This window comes from Hyperolius riggenbachi, chromosome 7, assembly GCF_040937935.1.
Source record: "Hyperolius riggenbachi isolate aHypRig1 chromosome 7, aHypRig1.pri, whole genome shotgun sequence".
In the NCBI taxonomy this organism is placed as follows: Eukaryota; Metazoa; Chordata; class Amphibia; order Anura; family Hyperoliidae; genus Hyperolius; species Hyperolius riggenbachi.
Window position 1 is genome coordinate 29,596,644 of NC_090652.1, and position 24,432 is coordinate 29,621,075.

Below are 24,432 nucleotides of genomic sequence, written 5' to 3' on the forward strand. Positions count from 1 at the left end.
TACAATAAATCGCATGGTCGATCAGCCGCTAAGTCTTCTGATGTATGGCCCTTGTGATGAAAGAGAAAATTGTGACCTGTAATATTTTGCAACTTGCTGTAACTCGGGGTGGGGGAAGGGGGGTTGCGTGAGTGCGAGGGTTTGTAGTGCAGTGTTTTTTCCAGAAAAAAATTCCAGCCGGGTGGCATGAAATAGTAGCCGAGTGGGGCGAAATGAGAGAATGCAGGGCTGGCGCTTCTGTGCGCAACACTGCTTACAGCATAGGAGAAGGTGAGCCTATGACAGCCGGGTGCTCACCAAAACTAGCCGGGTGGAGCACCCAGCTAAAAGAGCTTGGGGAGAACACTGGGAGTATTAGATGCCCACCAGGGGGGTTCTTCGCTCCTCCTGGGGGAGGGGGTTATTAGTTGCCCAGTAGAGGAGGGTTCTGTATGAGAATAGGGTTAGGTAGAGGAGGATTCTGTGTGAGAATAGGGTTAGGTAGAGGAGGATTCTGTATGAGAATAGGGTTAGGTAGAGGAGGGTTCTGTGTGAGAATAGGGTTAGGTAGAGGAGGATTCTGTATGAGAATATGGTTAGGTAGAGGAGGGTTCTGTGTGAGAATAGGTTAGGTAGAGGAGGGTTCTGTGTGAGAATAGGGTTAGGTAGAGGAGGATTCTGTATGAGAATATGGTTAGGTAGAGGAGGGTTCTGTGTGAGAATAGGTTAGGTAGAGGAGGGTTCTGTGTGAGAATAGGTTAGGTAGAGGAGGGTTCTGTGTGAGAATAGGGTTAGGTAGAGGAGGGTTCTGTATGAGAATAGGTTAGGTAGAGGAGGGTTCTGTGTGAGAATAGGGTTAGGTAGAGGAGGATTCTGTATGAGAATAGGGTTAGGTATTATTATTATTATTATTATTTATATAGCGCCGACATATTACGCAGCGCTGTACAATGTATATATCTTGTCACTAACTGTCCATCAAAGGAGCTCACAATCTAATCCCTACCATTGCCATATGTCTATATTATGTAGTGTAAGTAGTGTAGTCTAGGGCCAATTTTTTAGGGGGAGCCAATTAACTTATCCGTATGTTTTTGGAATGTGGGAGGAAACCGGAGTGCCCGGAGGAAACCGCAGACACGGAGAGAACATACAAACTCTTTGCAGATAGTGCCCCGGCTGGGATTCGAACCAGGGACCCAGCGCTGCAAGGAGAGAGAGCTAACCACTACGCCACCGTGCTGCCCGGTAGAGGAGGATTCTGTATGAGAATAGGGTATGGTAGAGGAGGATTCTGTATGAGAATAGGGTTAGGTAGAGGAGGGTTCTGTGTGAGAATAGGGTTAGGTTGGGTTGCATTTTCTGATAGAAATACATTGAAATCAATGGTTAGGTAGCACTTTCTGATAGCTATAACTATAAATTATTCCAACAGGTTGCAAAATATTATAAAGCTGCAATAATTTCATCACACCACCTTTGGGACAAAAAGTGTATTGGATCGTCCCTTTGTGTGATGGGCAGCCAGCTCTCTGAAATGAGAAACATCCAATAGAGAGTGTAATAAAGGGCTGAGACTGAGTGTAGTGACAGCCTTCTTAGCCCCTCCTCTCTCCACACCCCTCTCCTTGCTGAGATCCAGGACTGCACAGTAATACACACAGGTAACTGGGGCTCTGCTGGGGTCTATTGATCTGTCCCTATCTCTACCCCCTGCTGTCCCTCTATATCTGTAGCCCCCCCCCAGCTATGGGTCAGGGGAGGAGGGTGGGGGGCTTCCAGTAACAGAGGGGTGGGTGGGAGTCCTGTGTCATTACACTGCGTATTACATGCCTGCCACTGATCAGGAAGCAAGTTACTATCTGAGGCTAGTAAGACTTCTGCTGAATACAGCTTCCTATACTAACCCTACTGATCAGATCTGCTCAATATATCTTCCTATATTACCCTGCTGATCAGATCTGCTCAATATATCTGCCCATACTGATTAGATCTGTGTCACTTCTGTTTGTATAGATTGATTTGTTGTTAGTATTATTCAGCACTTTACAGAGAACATCAAACTATTCACATCACTTGAGATGAGGGGAGGGGGGGGGGGGGGGGGGGGGGTCAAAGTCTAATGTGGGGGAGCGATTCTGGGGAGGAAGCAAATAACTGATCTGAGTAACTTTTGATTTATGTATGTTTAGTATTCTTAGCTTTACTTGCATTGGAATTAGAAGCAGCTGAATTGGAAATCTTTGCACAGGACTAACTAATCAGATTGGGAAATCTGATGATCGATCCCCCTGCAGTCTGATGTTCAGGTTATCAGGAAGTGGCCTTTCAAATCTGATTTAATCCTGTGCAAAAAAATCCAGTTCTGCCGCCGCTAATTCTGGTTCACGTAGAGCAAAAGTACAAAATGTAAGGTATTGTTTTGTGTTGACTTTTACACTTATCGCGTCGCAGTACTCTCCCCTGCCACAACTCATCGCCGTGGCCATTAGAGTCAATGAGACAGAAAGCTTGGCGGATGAGCTTTTTGTCCCTAGGCCTTCTCAAAGGACTAGAGGACATGATCTGCGCATTTATTTAGGAAAGGGTTCTTTACAGTAAGAGTGATTAAGATGTGGAATGCATTGCCACAGGAAATAGTTATGGGAAATGCTATATCTGAATTTAAAGGGGGCTTAGATGCTTTCCTTGCGTTGAAAGACATCCATGGCTACAACTACTAGGTAATGCCCAGTGATGGTGATCCAGGGATTGTATCTGATTTCCATCTGGAGTCGGGAAGGAATTTTTTTTCCTTTTGGGGCTAATTGGACCATGCCTTGTAAGGGTTTTTCGCCTTCCTCTGGATCAACAGGGATATGGGAGGGAGCAGGCTGGTGTTGTACTTTGTTCTATGTTTAAACTCGATGGACGTATGTTTTTTTTCAACCCAAATAACTATGTAACACTGCCGACTGACAGCTAGCGAGCAGAAATACCAGGCAATGCTAAAAGTGGATCTAAGATGAACTTTTACTCATTGCATAATTATGTTCCTTTCCTATTGTTTATAGGGCATTCCTCAAACCAAATACTATCCCCCCAACGAGTCGTAGAAACTTGGCGGGAGAAGTAATTTGGGGTCCAGCGATCGCTGCGCCGTCAAAGACGTATTAACATTATGTCTATGGTGGCGCCCAGGTCAGGCACAGCGCGGAGAAGCGCTATATTTTCTGGTCGGCGCCCTTTGATGCAGACATGCTGCGCATGCGCAATAACCTATTTGGCTGCCTGTGCCTGCGCTCACCGGGGACCAATATACTGGACGTGCGCATGTCAGCACGAGGACGTACCCGTCGTGTTCGTGCTCCATTGGCGAGCACGGTCACAGGCAGCCCAATAAGACATACTGCGTGTGCGGAGTGCAGTATGTCCGGATCATAGGGTGTCGACCGATCTAACCAGGAAATAGAGTGCGGGAGGCATAGCGGGCAAACAGAATAAAACGTGGGGCCACACGCAGGGTGTCATTTTGGAATTTAAATCAAGGCCTAAGGTATCCTTTAAGAATGAGCTAGCAGCAATTCAGAAAAAGGGGGAACTATACCCGCTTGTGGCTGCAGCAGAGAGGGTTAATTTACCTGTATGATGTTCTCTTGTGGCAGTACTCCATCCCGACACTTCCTGTTTTCACAGTGGAAGTTCCAGCTGTGAAACAGGAAGTATTGTGAGGACAAAACAGAATAAACTGCAACAAGAACTTATCTAAAAGCTTTAGGATTGGATAAAGATTGTACAATCAGATTGTTGTGATTTTTTAACTCCTTAATATTGTTTTTTTTTTGGGGGGGGGGGTTCACCGTTCTAAAAGATAAGCAACAGCATAATAACAAGCAATTCTTTGTTACAGCTGATACAGATCCTGCAATAAATCTGCAGTGTGTCTACTTCCTGCTTTCATGGAAGCAGACAGAGTTAACTTCCTGTGTTTAGAGGATGTCCCTGCACTGACGCAGCTGAGAGATCAAATTATGGTGGTGATTAGTCACAGATGAGGGGAAATCAGACAGGCTAAACTCCAAATACATACAGGGTGCATTTCTATATGCATTCCTTGTGTGCTGTGAAAGAGTTCAGGTCAGCTTTAAACAGTTTGCTAATTTTGCTTACTTTTCTGCCCCTATTAGCTCTACATTCCTGTACTGCAGTGAGTTGTCAGTGTGAGTTGTCACATGATGCATGATTGCTGGTGAGGGTTATGAGTCATGGAATCAGTATGTGTTCCTGTGAATGCTGTAGGGGAATTCTGCTCACTGCTCTGATCAATACAGATACATTTTCTGTTCCTGCTGCAGACTGAGTGTTCTCAGCTCATATAACTCTGCATAATGTATGTACAGTATGTATGGTGTATAGGCTGGGCTAGGCAGTATCCTGGATACTTTGCATGCTGCTGTATTAGTGTCACATGATCTTCCAGGAAGTGATCCCAGCCTTTTCTCTGCCCCTCCTCCTGAGGGAATTCCCTGATTACCTCATCCATCCCTCTGATAGCAGCAGCTCTGCATAAGCAGTGATATCAATCTCTGAGATTGTTAGGCAAGACCTATTTATTTATAGTATTTATAAAGCGCCAACATATTAGGCAGCGCTGGACATTAGTTTAGGTGACAGACAATATTTAGGGGAGACATACAGCAATATGACAATACAGGAATACATGCAAACCAGATCACACAACACAGTAAGAGTACAAGGTAATGCTTAGTCACTGGATGGAGCCTGGAGATTAGGCGATTTGAGTTCACTAAAATGCATAGCATGGGTTCACAGTAATGGAGGTGCATGATCAGGTAGGACACAAGAGGAGGAGGACCCTGCCCAAAGGCTTACAATCTAGAGGGAGAGGTAGGGACACGAAAGGTAAGGGACCAGAGTTCAGCTGCGGGTTTAGAGCACTTGTGAGGGGTGGTAGGCCAGAATGAAAAGGTGAGTTTTGAGGGCCTTCTTGAAGATGTTGGAGGGGGCTGCCCTAATGGGTGGAGGTAGGGAGTTCCATAGTGTTGGAGCAGCTCTTGAGAAGTCCTGGAGGCGTGCATGGGACTGGTTGATGCGGGGGGTGGTTAGGCGAAGTTCATTGGAGGAGCAGAGTGAGCGGCTAGGTGTGTACCTCTGAGTAAGATCGGAAATGTAGGTTGGACAGGTTTTGTGGACAGATTTGTAGGTCAGACACAGTATCTTGAATCTGATTCTGGACTGGATAGGAAGCCAGTGGAGGGATTCAAGGAGGGTATCCGCCGTGGTGGGGCGATGGGAGTAGTGGATCATTGTGGCTGCCGCATTCATGATGGACTGCAGCGGGGCTATTCGGGTCATAGGGAGAACAGACAGAAGGGCATTGCAGTAGTCAAGGTTGCAAATTATGAGGGCATGGATGAGGAGTTTGGTGGTAACAGAGGTCAGGAAAGGGCGGATCTATTGCCACAGTATTGCCTGTGGACCTCTGAACTTATCATACATGTGTCAGTATTTCCAACACGTTTAACCCCCTTGCCGTTCCAATTCTGTCGGCAAGGGGGCGGCGCAGCACTTTATTTTTTTTTTTTATTCATGTAGCTAGCCTAGCGATAGCTACATGATAGCCGCTGACAAGCGGCATCCTCCTACCTACTTCAATGGCCGCCGGCAATCTTTGCAAGCAGGAAATCCCGTTCAGAACGGGATTTCCCGCTCGGCTTCCCCCGTCGTGGCGACGGGGCAGGATGATGTCCCCGACGTCATGGACGTCAGAGGGAGTCCCGATCCACCCCTCAGCGCTGCCTGCCACTGATTGGCCAGGCTGCGCAAGGGGTCTGGAGGGGGGGTCGGCGCGGCAGGTAGCGGCGAGCGGCGGCGATCGGGATATGCACGCAGCTAGTAAAGTGCTAGCTGCGTGCAATAAAAAAAATAGTGAAATCCTCCTGTGCAGGTTACCCCGAGCTGGGCTCGGGATAACCGGCAGGGAGGTTAATAACTTTGATCAAATACGGCTAAATATGCCACTAATGATACGTCTTGATTGTACAATCTTACCACTTTTACATAATGAGGGACTACCTAACGTATCTGTATATTCACTTATCACTGATGGGCACCTTAACATTTTTTGCCTTTAACCTCCTGAGCGGTATGGACGAGCTCAGCTCGTCCATCACCGCCGGAGGCTGCCGCTCAGGCCCTGCTGGGCCGATTTTCTTCAAATAAAAAGCAGCACACGCAGCCAGCACTTTGCCAGCCGCGTGTGCTGCCTGATCGCCACCGCTCTGCGGCGATCCGCCGCGAGCAGCGGCGAAATAGGGTCCCCCCAGCCGCCTGAGCCCAGCGTAGCCGGAACAAAAAGTTCCGGCCAGCGCTAAGGGCTGGATCGGAGGCGGCTGACGTCAGGACGTCCATGACGTCACTCCGCTCGTCGCTATGGCGACGATCTAAGCAAAACAAGGAGGGCCGCTCATTGCGGCCTTCCTTGTTTATTCTGGGCGCCGGAGGCGATCGCAAGAACGCCTCCGGAGCGCCCTCTAGTGGGCTTTCATGCAGCCAACTTTCAGTTGGCTGCATGAAATAGTTTTTTTTTAATTAAAAAAACCCCCTCCCGCAGCCTCCCTGGCGATCTCAGTAGAACGCCGGGGAGGTTAAAGGTAACCTCATGCGAGCGGGATATGGAAACTGACATATTTATTTCCTTTTAAATAATGCACATTGCCTGTCTGTCCTACTGACCCTCTGCCTCCAGTACTTTTAGCCATAGACCCTGAACAAGCATGCAGCAGATCAGGTGCTGTGACTGAAGTGTGACAAGATTAGCTGCATGCTTGTTTCAGGTGTGACCAGAAAGATCAACAGGACTGCCAGGCAACTGGTATTGTTTAACAGGAAATGCATATGGCAGCTTCCATAGGTCTCACACCTTGGGTTTCTTAAAGTGAACCCGAGGCATGAGATATATGGAGGCTGCCATATTTATTTTTCTTTTTAAAGGGAACCTGAGGTAACAGGGATACGGAGGCTGCCATAAGTAGTGGTTGAGTCAAAACCCTGGAACAAGCCTATGGCTAATCCAGTATAATAGAGCACCTGATCTGCTGCATGCTTGTTCAGGGTCTATGGCTTAAAGTATTAGCGATACAGGATCAGGAGGACTGCCAGGCAACTGGTATTGCTTAAAAGGAAGACAATGGCAGCCTCCATATACCTTTCACCTCGGGTTTCCTTCAGGCTTCTTTCCCACTAAGACGTTGCGTTAGATGCCACATTAAGGTCGCATAACGTGCCCCTAACGCAACGCATAGTGGGGTAGAAGCTGGACGTCAGAGCGAGCTGCGTTGTGCGACTCTTCATGCGTCCTGTGATGCGTACTCTTGGACGCATGCGGCATCACGTGGTCCCGCCCGGCCAATCGCCGCACAGAGCGGCCGCACCAGGAAGTAAACACTGCACGTCACTGTGCAGTGAATATTAATTAGCCATGTGGCTGGCCGCGGAGGAGGAGGGGAGACCTCCTCCTCCAACATTACTGAGAATGTGCAAACAGTCTAATGCTGCTTAGCCCAGTATAACGTACAGCACGCAGCACTTTGTTTTTACCTGCTGCGTTACTATGTAACACAACGTGGGCACTGTGAACAGCACATTCATTTTTCATTACTGTGCGGTAGGCTGCGTTACAGGCTGCTCTAATGTGCGCCTGTAACGTCCCACTGTGAAAGCAGCCTAAAAGGGAACCTAAACTGAGGATATGGATTTTTCCTTTTAAAATAATACCAGTTGCCTGACTCTCCTGCTGATCCTGTGTCTCTAATGCTTTTAGCCACAGCCCCTCAACAAGCATGCAGATCAGGTGCTCAGACTGGATTAGCTGCATGCTTGTTTCAGGTGTGTGAATCAGCCACTACTGCAGCCAGAGAGATCAGCAGGACTGCCAAGCAACTGGTATTGTTTAAAAGGAAACATCCACATTCCTCTCAGTTTAGATTCCCTTTAAGCAATACCAGTTGCCTGGCTGCCCTGTTGATCCTCTGCCTCTAATAATTTTAGCCATAGGCCCTGAACAGGCATGCATCAGATCAGGTGTTGACATTGTCAGATCTGACAAGATTAGCTGCATGTTTGTTTCTGGTGTGATTCAGACACTACTGCAGCCAAATAGATCATCAAGGCTGCCAGGCAACTGGTATTATTTCAAAGGAAATACAAATGGCAGCCTCCACATCCCTCTCGCCTCAGGTTCACTTTAATGTGTTCATTGTAATTGTCAATAAAGCCGTACATGTCTTTATAGCACAGGAGTCCTGCCACTGTGGTTTTACATAATGCTGATGAAATTGCTGAATGAATTGCCCTCATATGGCATAATGAGTGTGGAAATGTGGGCGTGGTCTATGCAGGTGTACTATTTATTTATATTCTTACATTTTTTCCCACCCACCTACAAGTGGGTATCCAGGGCCGGATTTACCATAAGGCACTGCAGGCTTGTGCCTACAGGCGTTTAATGATGGAAAGTTGGCTCACTCTCCTCCCCTAGTGCTTCCCTCCTTCCTTCCCTATGCAGTGTCCCGAGCGGAGTGTAAATGACAGGTTAGTCACCCAGCTCTCTGCGTTACAATGATGAGATCTCCCTTCAGTCTGGGGCACCTCTGGTTACTTATTACGGAGGATAGCTCTGGCTACATGATACGAAGGGGCGCCTGTAGCTACCTATGATGGGCTTGGGAAGTAAGGGAGAAGTGACCACTGGGCTAGTCACCACACTTGCGATACGGCTGGGCGGGGGTGTTTGTAGGTTAATGGAGGGTGAGGTGTAAGGTGCCAGGACATCTGTGCCTATAGGCTCCTGTGAGGTAAATCCGGGCCTGTGGTTACCTATAAAGTGAACTGACAATACAATATTCTCTGTGTTTTTTATCTCCATGTTTCTTTTTTCCTCTAAGGTCTCCCAAACCAAACACCACTCTGTTCACCGGTTTTTGAATCTTCCAGTTTTCATTTGGCAAAACCATGAATGTGGAATCCATCATCCGCATCCCACCCTACCACTACATCCATGTGCTGGACCAGAACACCAACATCTCCCGCGTGGAGACCGGACCCAAGACCTACATCCGCCAAGACAATGAGAGGTGAGCCAACCACATGGAGTTGTATGAGGGAGGGAGGCAAGGTGAGTCCAGCACTGCGATTCAAAGTATTTATTAGGATAATCAATGGTTGAAATCACTTACAGTCAGCATTTGGTCAGATGCAAAATGCTGACTGTAAGTGATTTCAACCATTGATTATCCTAATAAATACTTTGAATCGCAGTGCTGGACTCACCTTGCCTCCCTCCCTCATACAAGTTTGCTGTTTGCCATTCAGCCTATGCACGCCTTTCCATAGGATTAACACTTGCATCTACTACAGCGTATTTAGGTCCAGTCTACATCTCCTGCTGCTATCTTAAGAGTGCTGGAACTTTGCTTTCCTTGCTTTGAACCAACCACATGGAGTTCCCTGGCTCCAGTCCTCGTGTATACCGAGGAGTCATGTGACTGATCCGAGGTCGGGGCAATGAGAGGTGAGCCAACCACATGGAGCTCCCTGGCTCCAGGCCTCGGATACACTGAGGAGTCATGTGACTGATCCTAGGTCAGGGCAGTGAGAGGTGAGCCAACCACATGGAGCTCCCTGGCTCCAGGCCTCGGATACACTGAGGAGTCATGTGACTGATCCTAGGTCAGGGCAGTGAGAGGTGAGCCAACCACATGGAGCTCCCTGGCTCCAGGCCTCGGATACACTGAGGAGTCATGTGACTGATCGTAGGTCAGGGCAATGAGAGGTGAGCCAATCACACGGGGCTCCCTGGCTCCAGGCCTCTGTTACATCGGGGGGTCATGTGACTGATCCAAGGTCAGGGCAATGAGAGGTAAGCCAACCACATGGAGCTCCCTGGCTCCAGGCCTCTGTTACACCGGGGAGTTATGTGACTGATCCGAGGTCAGGGCAATGAGAGGTGAGCCAACCACATAGAGCTCCCCGGCTCCAGGCCTCGGGTACACCTAGGAATCATGTGACTGATCGTAGGTCAGGGCAATTAGAGGTGAGCCAGCCACATGGAGCTCCCTGGCTCCAGGCCTCTGTTACACCGGGGGGTCATGTGACTGATCCAAGGTCAGGGCAATGAGAGGTGAGCCAGCCACATGGAGCTCACGTAAGATTTTCACAACAGTGGTCCTTTAAGAGCTGGGTTCAAATAAAAAAAAAAATCATTTTTAATAAACTTAAGGTGGCCACTAACGGTCCAATTTCTGGCGAAAAATCGTTCGAGCGATCAGAAATTCTAATCGGATTGGTTGAAGATAATCTCAGTTGATGGGCATAATCGATTACAAATGATTGTATAAATAGTCGTCCGATTGGATTTATGTCATACCAAAATTTGGATTTTCTTGTTGGTTGTGATAGATAGGAAGCAAATATTGGTTCGTTGATGGTGTAGTGAACGATTTTTCATCTGATCAGAATTTCTGATCGATCAAATTATTTTTCACTAGAATTTGGACAGTTAGTGGCCACCTTTATATTCCAGAAGGGCTTGTGGATTTTAGTGTAAGCGGAGCAAAGGCTTATAGTATGTCATCGATGATCCCGTGTATAACACGTTGCCATGTCACGCAGGGTCCTGTTCCACCCGGTTGCCATGGTGATGGTGCCTCCCCGACACTACTGCATAATCCAGAACCCGATTCTCAGGGATGCCAACCGCCTTGTGCAGTTCGATGGCGTTGGACAAGCCAAACTGCGTCATGGAGACCAGGAGATCCGCCTGACCCGGGACCCCTTCCCTCTGTACCCGGGGGAGGAGCTACAACAGGTGGGTCAGCATGTCTCCTATAATAGGGTGTTTCTGTATGTCACGCTGGCAGGAGGGAAATCTGATGTACAGATCACAGATATGTGTGTACAAGTCTACAATCTGTGATCTGTTACCTGTCCTGTCTGGTCAGATCACTACTGTCTGTAATAATCCCTCCCCTTCATTTCCTGCATTTCCCCATTCAGACCTGATGTACAGATCACAGATGTGTGTACAGCTCTACAATATGTTACCTGTCCTGTCAGATCACCACTATCTGTAATAATCCCTCCCCCTCATTTCCTGCATTTCCCCATTCAGACCTGATGTACAGATCACAGATGTGTGTGCAGCTCTACAATCTGTTACCTGTCAGATCACCACTTTGTATAACCCCCCCCCCTTCCTCATTTCCTGCATTTCCCCATTCAGACCTGATGTACAGATCACAGATGTGTGTACAGCTCTACAATATGTTACCTGTCCTGTCAGATCACCACTTTCTGTAATAATCCCTCCCCCTCATTTGCTGCATTTCCCCATTCAGACCTGATGTACAGATTAGGGCTGCACGATTTTAAGAAACAATTGAAATTTCGATTTTCTCTCAAATTGCGATTTCAATTTTATTCAGGTTTTTCTTCAAAACAAGCTGTAGCACTAAATCTACAATGCCCCCAGCATAGTTTCCCCAGTATAGGATAGCAAGGTAGATGCATCCAGTATAGTTGCCCCCAGTATAGGTTAGCCAGGTAGGTGCCTTCAGTATAGGTAGCCAGTGTATTTGCCCCCAGTATAGGTTAGCTAGGTAGGTGCCTTCAGTATAGGTAGCCAGTGTATTTGCACCCAGTATAGATTAGCTAGGTAGGTGTCTCCAGTATAGGTAGCCAGTATAGTTGCCCCCAGTACAGGTTAGCTAGCTAGGTGCCTCCAGTGTAGCTAGCCAGTATAGTTACCCCCAGTATAGGTTAGCCAGGTATGTGCCTGTAGTATATGTAGCCAGTGTATTTACCCCCAGTATAGGTTAGCCAGGTAGGTGCCTTCAGTATAGGTAGCCAGTGTATTTGCCCCCAGTACCCCCAGTATAGGTTAGCTAGCTAGGTGCATCCAGTGTAGGTAGCCAATGTAGTTGCCCCCAGTATAGGTTAGCTAAGTATGTGCCTTCAGTATAGGTAGCCAGTGTAGTTGTCCCCAGTATAGGTTAGCTAGGTAGGTGCCTCCAGTATAGGTAGCCAGTATAGTTTCCCCCAGTATAGGTTAGCCAGGTAGGTGCCTTCAGTATAGGTAGCCAGTGTATTTGCCCCCAGTATAGATTAGCTAGCTAGGTCCCTCCAGTATAGGTAGCCAATGTAGTTGCCCCCAGTATTTGTGTGTGTGTGTGTGTGTGTACACAGTTCAGCTCTACAATCTGTGATCTGTTACCTTTCATGTCTGGTCAGATCACCACCTTCTGTAATAACTCCTCCCCCCTCATTTCCTGCATTTACACTTTCAGACCTGGGGCTTGATTCACAAAGCGGTGCTAACTGTTAGCACGCCTGTGAAAACCCCCTTAGCACGTCTAAACAAGCTTTTCGCGCATAAAACTTTACGTGCATACTGCACAGAGCACAGGGCGCTCCGCGCGAAGTGCCCATTAAAGCCTATGGGACTTAGCGCGCGTAAAACTTTGCGCACGCAAAGCTAGCGCGCGATCTGATTGAGAAATCCGGTGCTAACCTACTTAGCACCCTGGTTAGCGCGTCTAAAGACTTTAGATGTGCTAAGTAGGTTAGCACCGCTTTGTGAATCAAGCCCCTGGTGTACAGATCACGTGTGTGTGTGTGTGTGTGTGTGTGTGTGTGTGTGTGTGTGTGTGTGTGTGTGTGTGTACAGTTCTACAATCTGTGATCTGCTACCTGTCATGTCTGGTCAGATCACTGCTGTCTGTAATAATTTCTCCCCATCAATTCCTGCATTTACCCATTCAGACCTGATGTACAGATCAGATACGCGAGTGTCATATGTTTTATTAATTCACCCAGTGATAAGGGATTAATTCTCCTACAGTTCATATTTTTTAATGGATCCCACTATGCCTGGTGGATTCTTCCGTGCAAATGGGCATCTCTGGCAATGGCCTCAATTCACTAAGCAGTTCAGACTAGTCTACAGATGTTTTTTAGTCTACTGATGATTTGGTCTGTTGCATCAAAGGGGAATTCACTATTACCAAATGTATTAGATCTGTTTTTAGACGTGGTCTAAACCATTTGGTAATTAGGTCGGTAAAGCAGGGGAAATGATTAAAAGATGCAATTCACAAACAAGTATCTATGACATCCTTCTCCGATGAGCTCTCCCCTGGATACAATTAAACTCCTGAATAATTCATTCAAAAGGTTCCACCTTCACATCTAAAATACCTCACAGAAGTACTTTACCTACAGAAATCAGGTGGTCTAATCTCTGTCAGAATAAGTGGGCGTGGTTACTCCTCGTTTGCCTTTGTGAATTGTGTAATTACTGAATGTTAGAACAGGTCTCAAAACTCATCTGTAGACTAGTCTAAACTGCTTAGTGAATTGAGGCCAATGTCTCTAAAGCAAGATACACCTGCTCGATTACACTCGGTCGGGGCTGATTTCAGGTATATGTGGCTCATGTCAGTTGTTCCGTTCTTGCACAGGGGGTCCAGCCGTTGACCGTCGTCGTGGCCAACACCGCTCTCCACCTCAAGGCCCTGCTGGACTTTGAACACGACAGTGAGAAGTTTGTAGCCGGGGACGAGTGGCTCTTTGAAGGTCCAGGTAAGGAAAATGGGAATAACCAGGGTCTGAAAGGCCATTAAGGCTTGGGCCTTGGGTGGCTGCTGCCCTAGGGGGCGGCTAAACATGGAAGAGGGGTTGCATCCTATGGAGAAGGAGATGCCGAATGGTAAGGGGAGGCTTCAAACAGGGAGCAAGACATGGAAAAAGTGTTTCTGCCCAAGCATGAGGTAGAATGTCTGCTGTACAGAGATATTACTTGTGGAATAGGAAGCTGCACATGGAATAGGATAGCGATGATGCACAAGGAAGGGGAGCCAATTAAAACTTTTTCTGCTGTTGTGGTTTGGAGTTATCACATACTTTAGGAGCATTGGCCCTTTAATAGTCAGTGCCATTCAGTTGCATGCTGGGGGTTCTTTTTATCTATAATATATTCTTTCTCTTCCCTTTTAATTCCCTGCCTAGCTGATACCTGATCCTCTGCTCACTTGTATTTACAAGCAAGGCTGAGGTGACTCAGCGATTTGAAGGAGATGAAAAAAAAGTTAAGGGAAGAAATGACATCAGTATTTAGCCTCAAACTGTGTGCGAAATACATGGTTCCCACCAGGAACAGAATTCTCGTCATTTACTGTATAACATTTACTGAAATCAAAACGTGAACAGTACAATACATGCGTTATGTAAGTAGATCAAGTATTTACCTACTTATATATGTGCTTTTTTTCCCCCTGGCATAGTATGGCTAATCCTCCTGCTTTAAAGGAGGACACCGCGAGGAGTCAATGAACCAGGCATCAGGGCAGAGACTCAGGAGGCAGCAGTCTCTGTGTCCAGAGCCCTGGGGGCACACCGGGGCCACCTCCCTCCCAAGGCCAATACAAAATATTCACAAGTGGAGTGTGCTGACCTGGAACAGTTACTCACCCCTAGGGCCAGCCTGGGTCTCTCTTCAGCCCCATTGCACCATCTCATCTTATGGCTCCCTCTAGTGGTGTGTCTTATTACATGAGCAGAGTCATAGAGAGGGTTGGTGCGACAGGGCCACAGAGAGATCCCAGCGCAGCGAGGTGAGTAGCTTCTGCAGCACACTCTACATGAAGGGGGGGGGGGGAGGGGGGATTACCGAATACTGGGGCTACATTTAACCATCCACTGGGGAGGGGGGCTACTGTACCTATTACTGGGGGCACATCCTGCGATCTATACTGGGGAGGGGCTGCCTAATGCTGGTGGTACATATGGCTATACTGAGGAGGGGACTATCTAATACTAATGGTATATCTGGCTATCTATACTGAGGAGGTGGGTACTACCTAATACTGGGGGCACATCTGGATAACTATACTGGGGCTTGGGCTACCTAATACTGGGGGCACATTACTGTCTATACTGAGGAGGGGAGCTACTGTACCTAATACTGGGGGCACATCTGGCTACCTATACTAGGGAGGCCTGCTCCCTAATGGGGGCACATCTGGCTACCTATACTGGGGAGGCCTGCTCCCTAATACTGGGGGCACATCTGGCTACCTATACTGGGGAGGCCTGCTACCTAATACTGGGGGCACATCTGGCTACTTATACTGGGGAGGGGGGGCTACCTAATACTGGGGGCACATCTGGCTACCTATACTGGGGAGGCCTGCTCCCTAATACTGGGGGCACATCTGGCTACCTATACTGGGGAGGCCTGCTCCCTAATACTGGGGGCACATCTGGCTACCTATACTGGGGAGGCCTGCTCCCTAATACTGGGGGCACATCTGGCTACCTATACTGGGGAGGCCTGCTCCCTAATACTGGGGGCACATCTGGCTACCTATACTGGGGAGGCCTGCTACCTAATACTGGGGGCACATCTGGCTACCTATACTGTGGAGGCCTGCTCCCTAATGGGGGCACATCTGGCTACTTCTACTGGGGAGGCCTGCTCCCTAATACTGCAGGCACCTCTGGCTATCTGTACTGTGACGGGCACAATATGGGGGGGGGGAGGGGATGTACTTTGGAATTGCTGCCTCTGTTGCTGGAGTAACTTGTCCCGGCCCTGACAGCCATTAGATAGGAATAACTTAATTTTTATGTTGAAAGTGAAGTTAATTTTCGATTGCTGTCAGAGATCTCACTTCTGCCTTCTCCCCTGTCCAGGTACCTACATCCCCCGGAAGGAGGTTGAGGTGGTCCAAACCATTCAGGCCACAGTCATTCGCCACAACCAAGCCATCCGCCTCCGGGCCCGCAAGGAGTGCCAGGACAGGGAGGACCACGCCCGCGTAACCGGTCAGTATTCTGCCTCCAGTCTTCTTTTTTTGTATCTTTTTGTCTGTAACTTGACCTGTCAGCGACCTTGATGGCAGCAGGCATCCCCTGATTGGCTGGGTACAATTGTATTCAAAACGACCTCACTTTTTGGCACACACCATATGAGATTTTAGAAAAAGAATTGGTCGAAACACCGGGGCTTGTGGGGGCAGCACTTTGATCTATTTTATCTCTCTCTGCCGCAGGGGAGGAGTGGCTGGTGAAGAAGGTGGGCGCCTATCTCCCCGGCGTTTACGAAGAGGTGGTGGACATCGTGGACGCTTTTGTCTTAACCGACAAGGTAAGATATCCGCTGGAAATGATCTGAGATGCTGATGTTTTCTGGCCGATGAAATGCCGTCCCTACTGATTCTGACTGGCTTGTTTCTGCGCAGGTGCAGTAGCGGTTTTCCGATGGGTTTAGACAGCCTGATAGACGAGCCTGATTGTGTCCGCTCTACTGTGCAGGTGCAAGTTGCCCGCGTGGTACAGCGGTCCCAATGGGGCTCGGCTATTTCCGCCAGAGTCCAATCGGAAAGCTTCTACGGCACCTGCGATGGAGCCTAAAAGGTAAATCTTGTGACGTTCGGGGGCTGCCAGCGCTGGATCATCGGGACAGAGGAGGACGGGGGAAAGCCTTATTAGGAGCCAGAGGCTTCCCCCTCCCAAGGTATGTTTTTTTATATTTATTTTTATTTTTTGTCCCCCATTTCCTGTCTCCTTTAAAAAAAAAAAAAAAGTAGGCAGTGCTGAGCGGATCAGGTAGCCGCAAAAACCACTGCTCGGTGGACCGCAATGGCCCACTTTCACTCTCGTGACCTCTGGGTCACGACGCTGCACTGAGAGACTGTGTGTGTCTCTCATAGCGTGCGAGGGAGCGGCAGGGGGCGTGGTCAGGGAGAGAGAGCTGCCCAATGGTTTCCTGCAGGAACGCCCCTGGCGGGCGGTTTTTGAACAGGGAATCCCTCTCCCTGTGTTTACCTCTGAGATGGCGACACATCTTGTTGCTAAACCGGGATTAGAGCGGCGGTTGGGGGACACAGAGATAGAGAATATGCCTCAGCGTCCCATCTGCCCCCCGAGGATCCACTTCAGGTTCTCTTTAAGTTGAATTACTGAAATAAATGATATTTAAATGTATAGAGTATCGCCTGTGTAAGCCGTGTTGGGTGCAGCTGATCTCAGCAGAGCAGGAAGTATACTGGATAATGGGCTGGATGCCGCACCTGTCTCCAGGCAGAGAGCTGAGTGTCGGTGATCTTTGTCCCGGAGGAGCGCTTTATTGCCTCGTCTCTGCAGCATAAAATCTTATGAGGGCTGTAAAACGCCTGACTTCATTATTGCACCTGGTCAGTGACTTCATCTCTAGCGATAATTCTCTGCTCCGGAGTCTGCATCTGCCACTCACTTCTGCTTTTACTACACGGCCCAACCATATGTATAGCTGGGAGCCTTCGCTGGGCCGCCAAACCAAAGCTACTAAAAGGACCTGAACTCAGAACTTCCTCTCTGCTCTCAAAGATAAGCAACAGCATAATAAACTTTAAAGGGGAACGGAAAGGGGAACTTCAGCCTAAACAAACATACTGTCATCAAGTTACATTAGTCATGTTAATTAGAATAGATAGGTAATATAATCTCTTACCCACACTGTTTTAAAAGAACAGGCAAATGCTTGTGAATCATGGGGGCTGCCATCTTTGCCATGGGGGCAGCCATCTTTTTGGTTGAAAGGAGGTGACAAGGAGCAGGAGACACAGTTGCAACTATCCTGTGTCCTGATTACCCCTCCCAGCTGCACACGCTAGGCTTCAAATGTCAAATTCAAAATGTAAAAAAAAAAAAAAATTGCACCAAAACAGCAGAACGAGAACAACAAAATCAGAAATCCCATCATGCTTTGCACAGCATCATGGGAAAAAAGCCCGGGCAGTTTTCTTCTGTGCAGCTAAAAATGAGGCGTGTATAAGAGAAATAAAGTTCTGATGCTGTGAAACTGTTAAAGAAACACAAAGCCTTATCAGTGCTGCTGAGTCGATTTTTAGTCCGGAGGTTCACTTGAAGTAAGAGGTATACGGAGGCTGCCATATTTATTTCCTTTTAATCAATACCAGTTGCCTGGCAGCCCTGCTGGTCTATTTCTCTGCAGTAGTATCTGAATAACACCAGAAACAAGCATGCAGCTAGTCTTGTCAGATCTGACTTTAAAGTCTGAAACACCTGATCTGCTGCATGCTTGTTCAGGGTCTATGGCTAATAGTATTAGAGGCAGAGGATCAGCAGGGCTGCCAGGCAACTGGTATTGCTTAAAAGGAAATAAACATGGCAGCCTCCATATACCTCTCTCTTCAGTTCCCCTTTAAAGTAAAGCATTTCTTTGTTACAGATACAAATCCTGCAATAAATTTGCAGTGTGTCTACTTCCTGCTTTCATGGAAGGAGGCATAGAGCTAACATCCTGTGTTTACAAATTAGCTGCTCTGCTGAGGCAGCCAGCTGACACAGCTGAGCGATCAAATTACTGTGGTGGTTAGACACAAATGAGGGGGAATAAGACAGGCTGAACTCTCTCAATACACACAGGGTGCATTTTCTCTCGGTTTTCCTTTGGTCCTGTGCAAGAGTTCAGGTCCACTTTAACATGTAAAGTTGGCCTTATATTAGGCAATGTTTGGGCAAATCGATCATGAGATAGATCTCTCTCTGATAGAATCTGTTTAGAGAGGGAGCTGCCCATACACTGCAGACGGATTTCTGATAGATTTCAGCATGAAAGCACTGCTCGCAGTACAGACACACACCAGAGGAGGGCAGGGGTCACACTGACGCAGAGGTGAGACTCTTCCACTGCACAAGTGCACTGGGGGAGGGTCTGTTGGGTACATCAGTCTTTGCAATATTGAAGTCGTTGTTACAGCCACGCAATCAAGCGATTGTGACCTATATTTTCCAGTTTGTACAATTGATACACTCAACAAATTTTGGCCCAAAATGGATCACAACATTGGAAACTTGATCGGGCGGCCATGTTGTGGCACAGATTTTCCTCCGATCTGGTTGGTCAGGCGCAAAATGGGCTGATGTGCGGCCTCCTTCAGTCCAGCCACACAAAGGGTACCAGACAGTCTCTGGTGGGACAGAAACTAAACACTCCATTGTCAAACGTAAAGTTTTTATTTTATTTTCTGATAGCTGCTGTAAATGAGCTGTTTGTTATGGTCTGTGACCCTCATAATGCTAGCTGCCAGCAACACGGGTGGACTGACATGGCAACCGGGAGAGGGAGTTATACCACACCACAGAATTCTGAAGGGGCCACCATAAGAACGTCCGCACACCGTATGTAACTCCATGGGGGGCTGCCAGTCCACCACTGGTACTGAGCGCTAACAAGCACCCAGCTGGTGCAAGAGAGCAGGTCATAGGCAGTGAATTCCCCGCCTTCAGCTGCACGTATGAAAAAGCCCTTCGAGGCAAAGGACCAGCGCAACAAGGACCAGACAAGTCCACCATGATGACTTCTTCCAGATTCATCACGCTTTGAGTTGTCTTGTGTTTTGGTAATACGCTTTGACTCTCCAGAACTGTCTTAATCATAGCAGTGTCATCTTGTGTTTTTATGTTGTAGAGAGCCCTACACATCCGGGCCACCAAGACCTTCCGTGACGAGAAGGGGAACCTGCGGCGTACGGGAGAAGAATGGCTGGTCACTCTGGAGGACGCCGAGGCCTACATCCCCAACGTGTACGAGGAAGTGGTGGGCATTGTGGACATCACCACCCTGAACAGCCGTCAGTACTGTGTGGTCCTGGATCCGGTGGGAGCTGACGGCAAACCCCAGCTTGGACAGAAGAAAGTGGTCAAGGTGATGTTATGGCTTCCAGCCTACTGTGTAGCTACAGGGGGAGGGTGCCCAAAGCATTGGCCCCAACTACATTGTTACATTGACCCCTGCATTGGTGGCAATACAGGGGACCATCTCCCAAAGCATGTGGTGTTGTGGTTACACTTGTTTATGGGTGGAGATGATTGTCACTCACTCACTTTGTGCAGGTGTGGAAAATAAGCAACAATTGCTCCTGCTCTGGGAGCTCCTGCAGGAATGGTAATATGACTGGGCTGTCTATATGGAAAATGAGCGCAATGCAGGGTACAGAGTCCAAACTAGAAACGTTTGACAGAACTTTTAGATCTCTAGAAGAAATCAGTGAAGCACCTGAGCTGGGTGGCGTTATAGTGCGCACTACGCGCAAGGGTAATTCGTGGTTCCGGCGATCGCCAGACCCTGAATTAATTCCCCCTCCGTGTGGCTATGACTTAGAGGAGGAATAGTAATTAACGCCAGATGGAGAACCTTGTGCACAATCCCAAACACAATTTAAAATAACGCAGCATAGGATGGTAGTGAGCGGCACCGGATCACACCTCCCCTGCTGCGTTTCGCAAGATACTTTCAGGGTACTTCCCCCTATTAAAAAATTTAATAGAGGCAGAGGCCAGTAAATTGTGCTCAATGTAAAAAACTAATGGCACTATTTAACCACTTAAGGACCACGGGCTTAAACCCCCCTAGTGACCAGGCTATTTTTTAAAAATTAGGCCACTGCAGCTTTAAGGCCTCGCTGCAGGGCCGTACAACTCAGCAAACAAGTGACCCCCCCCCCTCCCCTCCCTCCCTCCCTTTTCTGCCCACCAACAGATCTATATGATGGTGGGCTGTGATTGCTCCCCCAATGTTTATTTATTTATTTTTTTTACAAATATTTATTTCCTTTATTTAAAAAATAAATTTCCCTAATTTTTTTATTCTTATTTGAACCCTCTCTCACTCTCCTCGCCAGCCAATCAGTGCGATCGGCCGTCATAGGCTTCAGCCTATGACGGCGCATTGCTTCTTTGCCGTCCAAGGCGACAGCCGTATCACACATGTACGATGTAAATAGACAGCGGTTTTGCCGTCTAACAGTCTCCTAGCAGCGATCGCCGCTGGGATACTGATGGCGGAGCTCCGTCATTCAAGCGGTGATGCGCACGATCTCCTGCAAAACCCCGCCCCAGAACTTGACGCCAAGTGGCGTGGAGCAGTTCTGGGGCTGCCACCGCGTTCACGCCAATCGGCATGGTGCAGTCGGCAAATGGTTAAATCACAGTTCTAGAGTCCATAGGATGAATGACAGAAGCCCTGCCTCCCTCCCCTCCCCCCCCCCCCCCTCTCTCCTCCCCGACACAGAATCGCTCACCCCTTAGATGGAGTCGGCGAATCAGACAGTGCTTATGGCGGCCCTATGCCGGTAGCAATCATGTGTCTTCTTTTGCCAGGAATGACACACGTCAAAAAGAATGGGCTATCCTAGCGTAATCCAATTTTTATTAAGAGTCTAACAAGATTTAAAAAACAGTTTAAAAAGTGTGGTGCAACATGGGGATCAATCAACACACATGACTTGCAAATAACTGCATTCTGGGTGCTGCAATATAATGCTATGACCATCAATTTGATCCACGTCAAGGCTGCACGCTATGATATCCACTTTCTTTTGGTGACATGTCTTGTAGCTCCGCCCTGTGTTCTTAGTTTCCTATAGAACCTTGATGAGTTTTCTTGGAAACGAAGCACATAGGGCGGAGCTACCTCTCTGCTCCATGGCAACAGAACGTAAGGCTGGGACATGTCTGTACAGCTCTTGGCCCTGAACTGCTGCTCGAGGGGTCGAGTCCCGGGGGTGTTAGTACTCGTGTGCGTGGTGTGCGTGTGCGCGCACTGCCTCTGTCACTTAGATTGTGGACTTTGTCCGTTTGGTTTCCAGCCTAATAAAGCTTTTGAATTTCAGGGCGAGAAGTCCTTCTTCCTGCTGCCAGGCGAGATTCTAGAGGCAGGAATCCAAGATGTCTACATCCTGTCAGAGGAGGAGGGGCTGGTGCTCCGATCCGTGCAATCCCTGGAAGAGAAAGATGAGGTAAGGCCAAGCGCAGCACAGATTCGGAACTCACATTTTGGATTCCTAGGGCTTAATTACTCATTTCTTTTCACTCGTGCCAGGATGGGAACGTCGTTGAACGCAAACCTGGAGACCGCTGGATGATCCGAGGCCCGCTGGATTATGTGCCCCCCGTAGAGGTGGAGGTGGTGGTCCGCAGAGAATCTATCCCCCTGGATGAAAATGAAGGCATTTATGTCCGAGACATCAAAACTGGAAAGGTGAGCCTGGTGGCCGCCATATTTGTGCACAACCTAGCCTTAGGCAGCCATATTCGTCAATCTACAACCTAACCTTATATTTGTTCATGTCCTTGTTCCATAAAGATCCTACACCTCATTTGAGAATTTTTGTTCCTAATTTCTTTTTGCTGGTTAATATTTCGACTTCCTTTAGAGACCAATCAACTGAACAGCAGTAGGAGAACGGAGGCACCAGCAGGATAAAGGCAGATAAAAACTTTAAAATTTGCTTGGAGGAAGTGGTGGACTTGCCTCCATAAAGCAGACACAAAAGACTGTCTGAATCGCAGCAATCACATTAATTAAATAGTACCCCAAAAAGTGCAACGCGTTTCGCAGGCCCAGCCCGCTTCATCAGGCAATAAACGTGGGGACAAAACAGAATTTCGGCAATAGCAGTTGTAGCGCCTCAGTGAAGTCAACTGAACGTTTCCCCCACATATAACACCAAGCACTAACACAGTATTCAGATAGCCAGTTATCCAGCATGCATTGCGGTCTCCTGATTATTGGAGTAGAGTTGCGCCGTTTCTATCCCTAGACTTCCCTTTATAAGCCAAAGAACAAAATGTTGACCAGGAAGTGAAAATCGGTCATGTGACCATGTGTCACTTTTCCTTTTTCTTAAGAAGGATTTTTGCCATCTCGTAACAAAAATTCACAATTATTTTTCCCATAAGGGAGAAAATATGACATCCACTAACATAGAAGCAGGGGTCACCGAGGTCGCATCCACGACAAATGGGCCACTTCTCCTGAGGGCGGCGCTCTCTCACCCGCCAATAATGCTTCCTTTCCTCCTTTTACCTTAATGCATTACTTTGCACAGGGAAATGAAGGGAATTAGAGCTACTTACTGGAACCATGCGCAGATCCATTCTAGGCCTCCTCCCTTATGCCTATTACACTCACTACATGTCATGTGATATTGCCTATGCCTATCTCACTACGTGCCATTTGACATTGCCTATGCCTATCTCACTACGTGTCATGTGACATTGCCTATGCCTATCTCACTACGTGTCATTTGACATTGCCTATGCCTATCTCACTACGTGTCATGTGACATTGCTTACGCCTATCTCGCTATGTGTCATGTGACATTGCTTACGCCTATCTCGCTATGTGTCATGTGACATTGCCTATGCCTATCTCGCTACGTGTCATGTGACATTGCTTACTCCTATCTCGCTATGTGTCATGTGACATTGCTTACGCCTATCTCGCTACGTGTCATGTGACATTGCTTATGCCTATCTCGCTATGTGTCGTGTGACATTGCTTACGCCTATCTCGCTATGTGTCGTGTGACATTGCTTACGCCTATCTCGCTACGTGTCATGTGACAATGCTTACGCCTATCTCGCTACGTGTCATGTGACATTGCTTACGCCTATCTCGCTACGTGTCATGTGACATTGCTTACGCCTATCTCGCTACGTGTCATGTGACAATGCTTACGCCTATCTCGCTCCGTGTCGTGACATACGCCTATCTCGCCTATCTCGCTGTGTGAAAGGAAACAGATTATCTGTATTTAGAAGTGTTTTGAATATTCCTGAAGAAGGAAACTGTAGTAGCCACGAAACGCCTTTTAGAGCATAAGAGAGTTCATTTAAAATGATTTTTCTTTGAATATTTCCTGACCTGGAAAACAAATAAACAAAAAAAAAACCAATGTACGGGGGTGCAAAGTAAGGCTTAGTTAAGAGTGTTATGTTCAAGTTCACTTTAAGTACCTAAAATCCAGATTTTGAAGCGTGATTAGCTACACACCTTTAAAGGTAGCCATACACTGGTTGATTTGCCATTAGATTCGACCAACAGATAGATCCCTCTTTGATCAAATCTGATCGGAGAGGGATCGTATGGCTGCCTTTACTGCAAACAGATTGTGAATAGACTTCAGCCTAAACCGATCACAATCTGCGGAGCTGCCGCCCCCCCCCCCCCGCATACATTACCTGAAGCCTGGTCCCGGGCATCTTCTCCGCATCACCACATCCGGCATCCGCGTATACCTTTCTGTCACTCCAGTGACAGCGGAAGTTCAAATAGATCGCCCTCGATTTGTACTTCCGCTGTCACTGCAGTGACACAGGAAGTTATACACGGATGCCAGATGCCGTGATGCAGAAGGTGATGCGGAGAAGATGCCGGGAGCCAACTTCAGGTGATGTATACCTGTGTCGATCGTACGCCGCTAGCGATGCGCTTCTTACCCGCAGCGATCTACGGTAATTTCCCGCACGGAGCGATCGACGGGATCGATCTATTTCAGGACAAAATAGATTGAAGTTTAGTGTGAACGATGTGACAGCAGATTCGAT

General features: G+C 47.9%; 2 protein-coding genes across 4 annotated transcripts in view; both read left to right on the plus strand.

Annotated features, from left to right (window-relative positions):
* The window catches only part of ALDOA (aldolase, fructose-bisphosphate A), a 445,177-nt gene that overhangs the window by 172,842 nt on the left and 247,903 nt on the right, over nt 1-24,432 (plus strand). The window lies entirely within an intron of this gene.
* The window catches only part of MVP (major vault protein), a 54,443-nt gene that overhangs the window by 3,264 nt on the left and 26,747 nt on the right, over nt 1-24,432 (plus strand). Inside the window, exons 1-9 of one of the 3 annotated variants that reach the window (XM_068243807.1) lie at nt 1,565-1,643; nt 8,925-9,113; nt 10,651-10,846; nt 13,497-13,617; nt 15,730-15,861; nt 16,089-16,183; nt 19,511-19,747; nt 21,714-21,839; nt 21,923-22,081. In XM_068243807.1, coding sequence (XP_068099908.1) covers nt 8,992-9,113; nt 10,651-10,846; nt 13,497-13,617; nt 15,730-15,861; nt 16,089-16,183; nt 19,511-19,747; nt 21,714-21,839; nt 21,923-22,081 — 1,188 coding nt within the window. In that variant the 5' untranslated portion in view covers nt 1,565-1,643; nt 8,925-8,991. Of the gene's footprint in view, nt 1-1,564; nt 1,644-8,922; nt 9,114-10,650; nt 10,847-13,496; nt 13,618-15,729; nt 15,862-16,088; nt 16,184-19,510; nt 19,748-21,713; nt 21,840-21,922; nt 22,082-24,432 lie in introns of those variants that run through there. The other 2 variants (XM_068243808.1, XM_068243809.1) reach the window with 2 other exon arrangements.